The sequence below is a fragment of the Sorex fumeus genome, unplaced genomic scaffold (assembly GCF_029834395.1).
Source record: "Sorex fumeus unplaced genomic scaffold, SorFum_2.1 ptg000005l, whole genome shotgun sequence".
In the NCBI taxonomy this organism is placed as follows: Eukaryota; Metazoa; Chordata; class Mammalia; order Eulipotyphla; family Soricidae; genus Sorex; species Sorex fumeus.
Genome location: NW_026606062.1, coordinates 4,559,057 through 4,574,004, shown reverse-complemented (window position 1 = coordinate 4,574,004; position 14,948 = coordinate 4,559,057). Strand labels below are relative to the sequence as shown.

The 14,948-nt window shown below is 38.4% G+C and overlaps 1 protein-coding gene across 1 annotated transcript; it reads right to left on the bottom strand.

Moving 5' to 3' along the window:
• Positions 1–3,057: 3,057 nt before the first annotated feature.
• CCL20 (C-C motif chemokine ligand 20) lies at positions 3,058–12,172 on the bottom strand. Its single transcript, XM_056121391.1, has 4 exons — positions 12,049–12,172; positions 10,729–10,843; positions 10,320–10,397; positions 3,058–3,064 (listed from the first exon to the last, which is right to left on the bottom strand). Exons 1-4 carry the CDS (start codon positions 12,122–12,124, stop codon positions 3,058–3,060), a joined length of 276 nt encoding a protein of 91 aa, XP_055977366.1. The 5' UTR covers positions 12,125–12,172.
• Between the last annotated feature and the right edge of the window lie 2,776 nt (positions 12,173–14,948).

Below are 14,948 nucleotides of genomic sequence, written 5' to 3'. Positions count from 1 at the left end.
GAGAAGTGAATGGAAAGAGGGGGAGGAAGGGACTGAGGGAGGAGAAAGGCAAGAAAAAAAGGAAGGAAAAAAGGCAAAAAAGAAAGACAAAAAAGAAGAAACAGAATATCTTGAATAAAAACAAGTGCCATGTTAAGAGTGGATTTCTTGTTACCTGTGACAAATATCAGAAGATCTAGAATCATCTAAGAGGGAGAGATTTAAACAAAATGAATGATTTTTCTCTCTGTCCTGGACATGGAACATCTAAGATCTGGTGTGAACAGGGATGGTTTCTTCCAAGACTCCTGGGTCCCCATGCACATATTTGTGTCAAAATGTCCCCTTCTATGAGGTCATCAGTCATTTTGGTTTAAGGTCCAGTTTATGGTCCCATTTAATTATCTCCTGAAAGACCACCTCCAGGCAGGAGAGATAGTTCAGGGGTTGCATGTGGTTGACTCAGCATTAGTGAGCACTATAGACTCCACTCCATATCATTGGGCCTTTCCCAAGTATCACAGGAAATCCTCAACACCACTCAGAAGACTCACCTAAGAGGCCTTAAGTCCTCAATTCTGGCAAGGAGAGGAGAATATGCTGTTCCCTCTTGGAGCACAAGAGCATTTTTCTATAATATTTTTATATGTTTTTCACTACTGCATAAGCTTTATTCATATGCATCTAATTGTTGGTCTGCATCCATTCACCACAGTCACAGAAAGAATACTAACTTGCAAAATCACCAAATTCTATGTCAATTAATCTTAATAAATTAATTACTAGTTAGGTTCTCTGGATTATCTGGTTATAATAAAACTCAACAAGTCACAACTTTAAGACACTTTCTTTCCTAATGCATTACTCCTACTTAGAGTCCTGTATTTGGCAAAAAAGCCAATTGAATATAGAATATTTTAGTCTGGGATTTTAACTCACGACCAATCTCTTAGATTGAATAAACCCAGAATGAAGGCAATAGTCCTCCATAAAATTTACCTTATCTCAGAAAGGTAAACTAATATTTTAATAGCTTTAATCACATTTTTATTCTTTGCCTTATTCCAGGAAGAGGGGAAGATTTGGGCCTCATTTCTGAGAAAACATCAGAAAGTTGTTGAAAACAAAGGACTGTTGTTGGAGGCTTTAATCTATACAAAGAAGCTCTCTATTCTGTTATCTGATTTTTTTTAAATTATTTATTTACTAGGTTGTTACTCATTGTCTGCCTCTTCTACATATCAGATGAAAGCAAGGACTTTGTTCTGTTTATTTCCAGCAACTAAAACAATCCTGGAAATAGTATATGGTCCAAAAATAATCTGTTGACTGAAGGAATGTATAAAAAAAACTTTATAATCTCATGATAAATACCCAGCAGAATAAAAAGAATTTTGCATTATCAGACTTGATATTGCCATCATAATTGCAGCTTTCTCTCTGACAAAGAAAACTTCAAAAATATTTCAGATTATTAATCCCAAAAAGTCTATAATGTTCTATTTTATTACTTTGATAGCTACTATAACAGAGTAGCATACAAATTACAAAAAAGAGTGAACAAAAAACAATGGAAACATCACCAAGAAACAACAGGCCATACAAGTTTCTTTTGACATTAAAAATGAAAATTTTCTAGCCCCTGTTTTCCCTGGCCAGGGATATTAGTCTTCTACTATGTCACTGTCACTGTCCTCTACTATATATATTTTTATATCTCATAAATAATGCATTTAATCTATCTGCCCCTCTCCTTCTAAATAATTTCACGCAGCATGATACTTTCCATTTCCATCCATTTATAGGCAAACTTCACTATTACTGTCACTGTCCTCCTGTTGTTCATTGATTTGCTTGAGCGGGCCCAGTAATGTCTTCATTGGAGACTTTGTTGTTACTGTGTTTGGCATATCGAATACGTCACGGGGAGCTTGCCAGGCTCTGCCGTGCAGGGAAGATATTCTCGGTAGTTTGAGGGGCTCACCGAGAGGGGCGGAGGAATCGAACTCAGGTCGGCCATGTTGGCTGCGTGCAAGGCAAAAGCCCTACCGCTGTGCTATCGCTCTTTCCTAAGAGCTGCTTAGTATTTCCATTGTGTAGATGTGCCAAAGTTTCTTTACCAGTCAATGGTTGGGGTCAACCATGAATGTGTGTGGGGTGGAGGGTAGGTAAGATAGAGAAGAGATCAGTTTGAAAATAATAACTGGGAATGATCACACTGGACAAGATCTGAGGGTTAAAAAAAGTAGGTAACGGGTATTCTTGATAACTTTTCAGTATCAATATTGCAAACCACAATGCCCAAAAGGAGAGAGAGAGAGAGGGTCGGTGAGAAAGAAAGAGAGAAGAGAGAGACAGAGAGAGAGAGAGAGAGAGAGAGAGAAGAGTCTGCCACAGAGGTAGGCCAGGGGTGAATGGGGAGTGATGGGAGGAAACCTGGGGACACTAGTGCCAGGAAATATGCACTGGTGGAGGGACGGGTGTTGGAATACTGTATGACTGAAACCTAATCATGAACAGTTTTGGAAGGATATACCTAACAGTGATTCAATATAAAAAATGAACCTTTTTAATAATAGCATGACTTTAGGGAGAAGATAGTGACCCTAGAAGTAAGAGTGAGATCTACACACTGGTAATGAGCATTGTATAGCAATGCTACAAGTATAACATTACAATGTTATTATGGACTTGAAACATCAAAATAATTTTCAAATAATAAAATTAACAGTAAAAAAAGGTAAAGGCCCTCCCGTTGATCGTCGATTTGCTCGAGCGGGCCCAGTAACGTCTCCATCGGAGACTTTGTTGTTACTGTGTCTGGCATATCGAATACTCTTGGTAGCTTGCCAGGCTCTCCAAGAGGGGCAGAGGAATCGAACTCGGGTCGGCTATGTTGGCCGCTTGTAAGGCGAACACCCTACCCGCTGTGCTATCGCTCCAGCCGGGCAAGGCTTATTTCAGCACCCGGTATTCCCAGGCGATCTCCCATCCAAGCAGTAACCAGGCCCGACCCTGCTTAGCTTCCGAGATCAGCGGAGATCCGGCGCGTTGAGGGTGGTACAGTAAAAAAAATTTCTAAGAACTAAAAAGAGAAAAGGAAAAAACGCTTTATGTCAATCAAGACCAAATGTTTCTTATATATCTCTAAACACTATCATCTTGGGTGATTCTATTAGATCCCATCGCATAGGTCTCTAAACACAGAATGGATGTTTAAAGGTGCCTACGTTGTATTTAAATTAGATGATATAGTACAGAAACATAGGAGCCTGAGCAATAGTGCAGTGGGTAGGGCATTTCCCTTGCACACGGCTGACCCGGGTTCGATCCCCAGCATCACATATGGTCCCCTAAGCACCGCCAGAAGCAATTTCTGAGTGAAAATCCAAGAGTAACCCCTGTGCATTGCCGGGTGAAATTCAAAAAAAAAAAAAAAGACAGAAATACAGAAACATAGCTCAGCAGTAGAACACTTGTTTTGCATGTGTGAGGCCTGAGTTTGATCCCCAGCATCATAAAGACATAAAACTTCAACACTTTCAGCAAGACAATTCCAGTCTTTACATTCATGTGTCATAATTCTCATGCTTCCTTGCTAATACTCTTGTGTACCTTAAACTGAACTCCTCAGTTCTGCTCTCTAACTATCCCTGATTATTCTTCCCAAATCTTTCCATCTTTTACACCCAATTTTTACATCTTTTACAACCTCTGTTTTTCAGCTGGAACCTTACAAGAGTTCTTGTCTAGGACAAGAGTATCACTTCACTAGATTCTTCTCAAGACCGTGGGGACCAGAGGAATAAAATCAGCACACCAGTTCTTTTACCGTGATACTTCTTCATTTCCGTATGATTTTTCCTCACTTCTTGGACGTATGTTTGTCGTCAGCACATAGATTTTCCCTGCCCTAGATGTAAGTTGAAAGTCCTGATCAGTTCTTTATATTTCTCAAATCTTTGCCATGGTCTCTTCTGCAAAACTTTATACCCAACTGACACAATGCTAGTTAAGTGGTCTTTTCCTTTTCCTTCAATCAAACTTGAATTCAGTTTGTATATCTAAATTGGAGTCAGGCAAAGTTAAATGCCACTACAATCAGCAAATGGATTGCAATATCAATAAAACTCAGTAAGAAGCTATATAACAAATGATGTTTTTCCAAAACAAAGATTTCAAATAAAAAAGAGATAGAGGGTTGGTGTAAAGTTGAAAAAAAACATAGGTTAAAGACAAAAATGTTTAAATGAAGTGGTGAAAGCTTTATTTAGATTCTCATTCAAACAAGTCAATAGCATAAAACAATCTTTCTTTGAAATTGACAGGAAACTTTGAACATTGGATGTTTGGTGATATTGAGAATAAGTTTTGGTCTTGAAATCCCTTGTTCCTGTTTTTCTAATTCTATTAATACATTGGTTTATTTATAAAAGAAACTGGTTTAATATATGAAATTATTTTCAAATAATTCAGGGATAGTAAGTGGAGAAAAGTGAGTGAGTTGGGTAGTATAGATAAAAAAGATGACCCTTAGCTGAGACTGTCTGATTTAGATGCCATTCTGCTTCTGTGTTTTACCTAATGTAAATAAGGGAGAGATACTCACTCAATATAGTGGCCTTCTAGTCCTATGTTTCATTTAAGCCTTACCCTCACCATCAAATACCTATTCCTTAACTTCTGAAGCTTTTCCAGCTCCTCTGACCAATGACTCTCCTATTCTTTGACCACACTGAAGTCTTTATTCTGTAGGTTTTCCCCATTTTCTCCTTGTCTCTTCCTTTCATATGTCATCTCCTCTTCTCTGGTTTAGATCCAATCAATCAGCATTTCAATCTCTCTCTCTATATGTTCATAGTCTTCTTATTGTCCTATTGTTCTTGTCCTGCTGTCAGAGCAAAGCCCAAGTTGAAGTGGTCACCATTCTCTGCTTTTATACCCAGTCTGCATTGGGACATGTGGCTTATGCAAACTGGAGACGAGTCCATTGATTATCTCCAATCTCAGTGAATCCCCAATATTTTAGAACAATTCTTTAGTGTGTCTGAGTTCTTTACTGTCTATTCTGACACGTCCTCTTATATTTCAATGTCACAAGTCTGCATTTTTTAATCACTCCCAAAAAACAATGGGTTTTTTTACTAAGAAAGCAGAACCATGCAGGAAAAGTCTTTCCATTTCCTCCACTGCAAGTCATAAATTTACAAGTTAGTGCTGGTAAACTATGTTCTTATGTAGTCTGTACAAATGACTATAAAACAAAGAGAAAGTAAAAGTTGTTCTGTATACTTACTTCTGAAATGACCAATATAAAGAGACCTTTGATTCTTTACTTTTGTTTGAATTTAAGAATAGAAACTCTTAGATTAGAGAGATAAAAGGACAGGGACTCTTGCACTAATTTTGTATGCAGTCGACCCATATTTGATCTCTAGCATCACATATGGTCCCCTGAGCACTTCCATGAATTATCTTAGAATACAGAGTGAAGATTAAGCCCTAAGCACTGAAGGGTTTGAACCACCTCCACCCCCCTCATAGGAGAATGAAAGCCCCTATGCAAGGCATAGTAAAGGGGTCAGGGACCTCAACTGATCCTTATCATTGCACTGTCCCTGAAATTACTTGGGGATGATCTTGGTTGTCCCCTGAATAGCAGGAAATAAGAAGCATTTTCTCCTAGCAATGAATTGTTCATCCCTGGTGGCTGAATATGACTGGAAATAACCCTGAGAATAGGTCTCCTGACAATAACTTGGGAGTCCCCTGATAGAATGGAAACTCTTGAATTGCATGTGAGATTTAACATAAATTTAAAGGAGTCTTATGGCAATAAATATATTATGTTTAGATCAATTTAAATAAAATCAATACAATGAAAAATTAATTTGCAATAAAATAGATCAGAAGAATTCTTACCCTGGGGTTTATAAACATCAGGGGAAGAAAGGAGCCATAGAGGACTTAAAAGATTTAATACATTGACTATACCAGAGCTGCTCCAGATATTTGCATATGCAAAAGTTTATCAAGCTGTATTTTTAAGAGTTTATTATTATTATATACAAAGAATATTTCTATTTAAAATTAAACTGAAATATTTACATTTTACAAAATGACTTATAAAAGAAACAGAACTGAGTTGGGAGAAAGCTTTCCAATCCAAGAACATATTTAGATCAATGACTTAAATATTAAATAGTGTGGGAGGGGAGGGGGGAAGCATATTAATTTACTCAAGTGCTTATGCCCATGCTATTGACACTGGAGTTAAAAAATTAAAATGTTGACTAATATATTGTTATTCTAGTCTGGAAATTTCAGGTCTCCAGAAACTCAGCCAACAAGTACTCCTGGTCCTTAAATATTCAGGTCATCAACAGAGTGTTGATGAAATGTGCTACATCTATTTCTCTGTGAGGCTTCCCTGGTGAGACTTCCAAAGTCCATCTCATAGAGGGCTGGAGAAATAACACAATGGGTAGGACGTTTGCCTTGCATGCGGTCGGCCCGGGTTCGATTCCCAGCATCCCATATGGTCCCCTGAACACCGCCAGGAGTAACTCCTGAGTGCAGAGCCAGGAGTAACCCCTGTGCATCTCCAGGTGTGACCCAAGAAGCAATGCAGAAAGAAAGAAAGAAAGAAAGAAAGAAAGAAAGAAAGAAAGAAAGAAAGCAAGAAAGCAATGTCTTTTTTTTAAAAAAAAAAAGTCCATCTGATAGAAACATTCTTAGAGTGTGCTGTTTCCAGAAAGAGTGATCAGTGACACTTGGGAAAAGGACTTCTAGGCCTCAAGGGGCCGGGACTAGGTGGTCCCTCCCCATCTTCCTGAACTTCCAGGGTCCTGGCTGTCACGCCCATGAACTGCCTCCGGGTACCATTAAAGCACATTAATGGCCATGATCCAGAGACTCACAAATGAATCTCAAAACCAAGCAGCTCACTGCAGAGATGTCTCCTAACCCCAATTATTTAAAATTGATTTCGGGACTGCGTGATATCTCATACTATTTTTTTTTTTGCCTTTTTGTTGAATCACTATGAGATAGACCCTTACAGACATCTCATACTATGCATAAGAAAGCAATACAAAATAAATTATTAGCATCTGCCCGTGCGGAAGCCTTGAGTGGTGGTTGGAAAATGTGAAGTAATGATGGTGGGAAGGTGTAATGGTGGCGGGATTGGTGTTGAAATATTGAATGTAACCAATCATTGTGAACACCTTTACGAAAATAAAATTTTTAAATGTAAAAAACAAAAAAGAAAAGGGCTTCTAGAATGATTCTCTGCAATCTCAAACCCACCTTTCTTCATCTTTCATTTTGCTTTGACTTTAGCTGGAGTGTCACCATCTCTCACCTTGTTGCAGGGGTCTCTGGTACCATAGCTTCCATCTGGGGGTCATCTCCCTTTCTTGCTGTTTTGAAAAATTTATTGGATCCCCAATATTTTCATGTCCAAGTTAAAAATCACTGTAATTAGTTGACATTTTCACTTTATCTGCAACTGCATCATTTCTGTCCCCACTTCCACCCAACACATATCCTCTTTTTTATAGGATGGCTTAACTAGTGGTGTCATAGATGTCTTAGGTAGGACAATTATTATTCATTGCAGAGGACTAACCTCTGCATTCCTGATGGGTTTAGCATCCCCATCTCCAACCCACTAAATGCCAATGTAGTACACCACCTTCAGATTTTGTGCAACTAAAATATGCCTCCAGATATTTTCAAACACTCCCCTTTCTTCCTTTTCTCCTGGATAACACCTACTATCCCTTTATCATCAAATATTGTTTTCTGTGCTATTTTGCAGCCAACATGGCTGACCCGAGTTCGATTCCTCCGCCCCCTCGCAGAGCCCAGCAAGCTACCGAGAGTATCTTGCCCGCACAGCAGAGCCTGGCAAGCTCCCCGCGACGTATTCGATATGCCAAACACAGTAACAACAAAGTGTCCAATGGAGATGTTACTGGGCCCGCTCGAGCAAATCGATGAACAACGGGAGGGCCTTTATTTTTTATTTTATATATTTAATAGGTTTCATCTGAATATATCCCCCCTCCGGAAGTCATCCTACTGAAGCCCTGTAGAACCCTATGATGCTATTTATTCCCACGCCTTGTTCCCACGCCTTCCTCTCACCAGCACTACTCTACCCTGGATCCCTGAGAGCAAGGAACTAAGTCATAGCTTTATCTCCTGGCATTTCAAACTTTACTTGGCCTCCTGCCTAGTACAACCCATGTTTGATGAACACTCAGAAAGGATATTGAGCATACTTTCCCTAATGATTCAGTACATTTATTCTTGGGCACAGAGATGCCTTTGGGACTTGTTAAACCATGAACAGTGGCCCCACCTCAAATGATCCACCTTTGCCCTGCTTTTTGTATTTACATGTTTGGTTTTCACTTTGTATCATCAATGTACCTGACTCCAGTTACCCTCTGAGGCCTTTAGAATATGCGGTAGACTTCCAGAGTAGTGTTTTGAAGACCTCCATGACTTTGGTCATGGACATTGTGACAATAATAAAACTACTAGAATTCTTTTGTTTTATTTCTGGTTCCTTCTAGGTTTCATTGCTTGAAATTTCATCTAAGGCTAGTGTGATTATTAGTCTCTAGGAACTTTCTGGAGTTGTTTTCCTTCTAAAAACAGCTTAAAGATGAATTAGCAAGATACTTTTGAGGTAAGAAAATGCTCCTTTGTGGAGATGCCCTTTCCTGAATCCTGGCTCAAGAATGATAGACTAAGAGATTCCTCAAAATATATTTCTAAACAGGGTTTGTGTTCCCATAGTCATTAAGTGTATGAATGTAAATTTAAATATATACACATATACCTTTTAATAAACACTGAGTTATGGGTCTCAGATACAGTATATTTCTGACTTGAGTTTGACAATTAATAAAAGAATAAAATCATTTCATTATAATTCATAAAAATCAAGTGTAAGATCATAACAAGTAGAGATAAAAGGGGACTCTAGGGGAATCTAGACAAAAATTAATTAAAATTAAATTTTTAATAAAATTGTATTTTATTCCTTATGCATAATGTATACCTTAATAATTGGTACATAATTCAACCAACAAACAATTTTGGTTCTTTAATATTTAGTATTTATTATTTTTGTTATTCTTTTCCACTAGTACAACAAAGTGATTACAATAATTTTGGAAATAAACATATGAAAGCACAAGAAAGCCAAATAATATTGAAAGAAGTTTCTATTTATAAGAAAGTTTATATAATCTCCTTCCTCCAGACATTAGCATGTCTTTATAATAAACCAAATAGTTTATGAAAAACTAGTATTAAATAGAAAAACACAAATAAACCCACAGATATAAATAACAACATAGAATAAAGTTTGACTCTCAAAGTGCTTAACAAAGTAAACTATGATGCAATATGAATCAACATCATTAACTGGACAAGCCCAATGAGACACAAATCAGAGACAAGCTAAATTTTCAGTGATGTGCTAGTGGAGGACAAATTCCAACAGCTTTCTCTCCTTTACTGAGCTGTGTCCAATTCCTCTCTGGACGGCATCCATATTTATGTATTTTTACTTTCTTCACTATAAGGAGAAAAAGAAAGAAAGAGAAGAAGCAAGGAAGAATTAATGGGTGACAGAAACTGTTTTGATACATAGAATACGTCTCATTCCCTAATCTCAGCCCAAAATTATAAGCAGTTCACATGAGGACATCAGTGTTCAGAGAAAATAGACAGTGCTCAACTAATACAACTGGCTAATGGCGCCATGTAACTTCTATTACTCTCCGCTATCCATTCAAATCACAACCTGGTGTTTTCCTTAACTGACAATTTCCCATTTTTCATTTTAATGGATTCTGAGGTAGACCACATAGGCAGAGTCTTTTATGCTTCCCTCAGTGCTGAAGATTGAACAGGAATCAGCCCTGTGCTTGGCAAGGACCTTACCTCCTGCATTATGTCTCTGGCCCTATTTTCCAATTTTTCACAAATAGCCAAATGTTCTGTTGTCTGCAAACTATTTAGTCAGGAGGCATCGTTGCAAAGAGAATCAAGTAGCCAATAGCTATCAATTGCATAGATGAATCTAATATATCATGGAAAAGCCTCTACAGTGAAAATTAATAATAATAATAATTATAATAAAATATCTATAAGTGAAAAAATAATCTTAGTTCCCATTTTCTGACCTAAATTTTTTCTCTTCAAATATTATGACACTTAAGTTAAAGAATTGCAGCAAGCCTGTGTTACACCAGTCTGCACACTGCTTTTGGTTCAAATATCAGTAAAGTTAGACAATTGTGAAAATTCCATACCTGAGGACACGCATTGCTTCTTTTACCCAAGCCTTCTTCGGGTCTGCGCATATAGCTCTTTTTTTCTTTGTGAAAAAACTAAAAATTGAATTTAGGTTAAAAAGAACTTTAGTAGAATTTTTACCAAAAAAAAAGTTAATTGTGCAATTGAAATCTTTCATTTCTTTTCAAAGTAGACATTTTAGCCTCAACAGTAAAATAATGTGCAAATAAATGCTTCTGACAAAGCTTGATACAAAGAAATAAAATGATTATTTGCTTCTTTCTCTGCAAGTTCAATGCTTTTGCAAGGATAAGGTTTCAATTTTATAATTTTATTTTGCTGCTGGTGGTTATATAGCATCTATATATTATCTGAAATTCCCAAGCAATCTTGATGCTATTTAATTGAAATGAATGAAAGACTTACATGACGGCATCGATGTCACAAACCTCTTTGGACTGCTGTAGTACAAACCCCACCAGATTCTTAGGGTGCCATATACGTGCTGTGTATTGGAGGCAACAGTCATAGATGCTGACTGCTAAAAGGAAATAAAAATATTGAGAATGAATACATGAATACATGAACTTACTCTGTGATGGATATTGGGAATTACTAAACAATGAGAAAAAACCTGGTGAATCTCGTTTATGTGATGAAATGTTTAGAGAAACAGTTCCAAAATCTTTAAAATCCAATTTCGTGTCCAGTTCTCTTGAAAAATAGTCCAAATTGAGATATTCTGCTCAGTCAATGTATTAGAAGCACATGGCTTCCAATCACATTTTCTACGAGAAACACAAAGTAACAGTATTTTGTTCCAGTGCACTCTGTATCTTAAGAATATGAGATTTTGAAGAAAATTGTATAGCCTTCTAAAGTTGTCAACAATAACAACAACAAAAAAAGTGAATTATAATATTTGCTTACAGTAGCCACAACTGAAGCACTTTGAAATTATAAATTAGTGAATGACAATTTTTTTATTTTGTTCATAAAATTTTAGCATGTGTGGGCTGGAGATATAGGGCAGGGCATAAGGAGCTTACTTAGCATTCAGTGAACCCCAGTTTGGTACCCAGCTCCACATAGGATGCTCTGAGAGCAACCATGAGTCACTGCCCAGCATAAAGCTAAGGAATAATCCCTTGAACATCACTAGGTGTTCGCAACCACTCCCTCCACCACCACTGCTAAAAAAAACACAAACACAAACATGAACTTCAACATATGCATTTTAAGAAATGTAGCCGCCGCTGAAATTATGTACAGTCCAATAAAGCAATACCGGAACATTCCCTTCTGATGTTATCTCAAAGTTGGCAATGTCCCCAAAGTCTTGCAAAGATAATGAAGTCAGGTGCCATTACCATCCACTAAAGAAGGAGTTTTTGAATTTTAACAGTTAGGAGGTGAGAAAGTTGGAAGAAGTATTGCCTATATTTCAGAAAGATGTAAATCTCTTATAATGTGGAACAGTATGCATCATGTCAGTATGAGACCTCTGGTCTTGTTTTGAGACGTAGGGTTCTTAAAAGTTCCCCAGCCCTGTTATCTCATAATACTGGTAGCAGAGAGGAAATCCTGAAAAACAGCAGTAATTTAGCCCTCTCCGGCTAATCAGAGAGCAGACAACTCCCATTACTTTTCAACTGGCTGCCATCTCTTAAAGAACCCAAGAAGACCACAAGACTACAAGGAAAATGAAGAGTTCTACCTCCAGTATTAACACAGAGTAACACTTACCTGCTGACAGGCTGCCGAACTGCAGTAGCAGCACTGAGAACAAAGCAGTCAGGAGCAAATTCTTGGTACTGCACATCCTGCTCAGTTCAAAGAACAGATCTGCTCAGTGCTGCGTACTCAGTGCCCTCGGAGTGATGCTTGATAGCAGCCTGGACCTACTACTTATAGCAAATATTGGGAATGTACACAAAAGGCGTGTCCTCCCCTGGGGTTTTCCCCCCATTGATCTACGTGTCCCATCATGTCACAAAGAAATGTCATGGAAAACACTTCCTGCTTTTTCCTACTGTTAGAGAGGTGGGAGGATCAGAGTTGAGGGAAGGTAGGTGGAACGGGAGTTGAGATAGAAATTCTAGATTTGGAAAAGGGAAAGGGAGCCTAATCCTGAGGCCCAGGAAAGGCTTCTTCTATCTAGTTTAATTATGAATTTGTCTCTGACAAAGAGAAGACAAAGATTAACAGACACAAAGGTCAACATCAGAGCATTCCTGCACTCCTATTGTTTCTCATGACTTGCTTCCCAGAGGCAATTCGCGTGGAAGAAAAGGAGGGAGGGGTAGGACGTAGGCATTTGCCTCAGCATAATTGGTGCTTAGCTGTCACCGAGACGAGACCTTGAATTTCTAGCATGGTATCTATTCCAGCAAGTAATATAACAATGCTGCAGCAGTGTGTCCAATTTCAGTAAAAGATACTAGTCCTTGCATGAGATTTAAGCCTCAGCCCCAATTCTTCAAAGAAACTTCTACTATTCACATGACTCAAATCAATATTTGAGTCCAGAAAAAAATAGTCCCACCTGCCCTTCTCTCATCATGTTTATGTAGGAACATAATTCCATTAAAACTTTTGGGTGTGTTAAAGAAAAATAACAAGGAAGCTCAGAAATTGAATTAATAGAATTGAAGGGAGAAACAGACAACTCAACAATAAAAATTGGATACTTCAACACCACAGCTTTTAGAATGAGTATAAAAATTAGACAAGGGGCAAGAAAGATCACAGAGATTTGGGGGCACAGCTGGCAACCATCTGACCAGACTCCATCCCGGGTACCAGAGAGACCCCAGAGCACTACCAAAGCGACCTTGGCAGTCTCAGGCACTGTAGGACCTCAGCACACCATCGTGGAACCACCAGTTAGCGTAGTATTACTGGGAGAGGTTCCCACTTCTCCAGAGCATGCAGTTTTCAAGTGCCCCCGACCCCAAAAGCAAAAAAACAAGCCACAGAATTGCACTGAAAAGCAAACCTACAACAAACAAAACAAAGCAAATTTAAAAATCCATATAAAGTTAGATTTGAACAACACTATAAAATAGCTAGATATAACAACCGTCTATTAAAACACAATAGACATTCTTCTCAAATGTAAATGAAATGTTTATCAGGAGATATTATATGCTCATCATAGAAAAGAAACACAGTAAGTTCAAACCAACAAAAATTATGCAAGCTTGGAATATATATATACACAATCCCATTGTGATCACAATGGGATTGTGTTAAAAATCAACAAGTGGGTACTAGAGATAGACCAGTGGCAGGGTACTTGCCTTGTATTCCACCTACCCAGTGTGGTCCCATGTAAAAAACTATGGATGCTGAAGGTTGTGTGTTCACCGGCTCTCTGGACGGCTCTATCTTACTGCCTGCGTTCGGTGCCCTAGAGCTGCTGTGTGTGGCCTGGATCGGACAGCTATTGGCCAAGGGCAGATGAAGGAAGAGACGAGAGCCAGGCCAATTGATCTTTGTAGCAGTTTATTACAAGGAAGTTTATCGCATAGAAGAAATTTATGTTATGGAGGGCCTAGGTTCTCTCAAGCACATGTTCTCCTTGCTAGTCTCTCTGTGGTCCATCTTGCAGCCCTGCTCTCTCTTTCTCCAGCTCCCTTGTCTCTCTCCTCTCTTGTCTCCCACTCAACTCTAGTCTAGGCTGACACTCCACCCAGTCAGGTAGCCAAATCAACATAAGAAAGCCCTTCCTGAGGGCCCACCTAAAAGGTATTCTAAAGCCCTTCCTGACTGCTCCAGGCAAAATATCTCCTTAAGGTGTTTTTCTCTTTTCCTCTGTCCAATAAACTATCATCTATTCCTGAGGCTATGCAGGAAGGACAGAACAGTGTTATCCTACAGTCCCACACCCAAATAGTCCCCCATCCCTGCCAAGAGTGACTACTGAATGCAGAGACTGGAGTTAATCCTGAGAATCACAGGGTGTAGCCCCAAACAAACAAGCAAAAAAAAAACTAATAACTGAAGGAAATTCCAGGAATTCACAATTGTGTGAGTATTAAACAGTATATTCTTAAATAACCAAAGTGTCAATAAAGCAGACAGTAGAAAATATTTTGAAATAAAGGAAGATTGAAATACAATATATCAAGACTTAGATAATGCAACAGAAACTATATTTACAATAAAATTAATGGCATGGATCAATGAAATAGGAATAACAAGGTAGTATATGAAATAAATGAAACTAGAATCTGTTTCTTTGAAAAGATCAATAAAATTAACAAGCTTTAGTCAGATGTATCAAGAAAGGAGAGGGGAAAGTGTGGACAGGAGACTGTTGCGATCAGGAGTTCCCTAGCCCTGGGAGGCACGGAGAGACCAGATAGACACAATTCCTGCAGGAGTAAAAACGGGGTTTATTTAGACCAGCATGCTGGGGCTCCGCAGCATACCCCAAAAATGGGCAGTGGCTGAGAGAGCCCCGAACTTCCTCAAAGGGGATCTTATATAGGCCTTCACTGGCCGTTACAGCAAAGCCCGCGCATTTCATAGCCAATAGATTTGTAACAACATATGCTTTCTTAACCAATCCATTTAAAAGTACCTCACTCCTTAGCCTATAGATTCAAAGATCAGCATTTACGTACATCGATTGTCAGCAC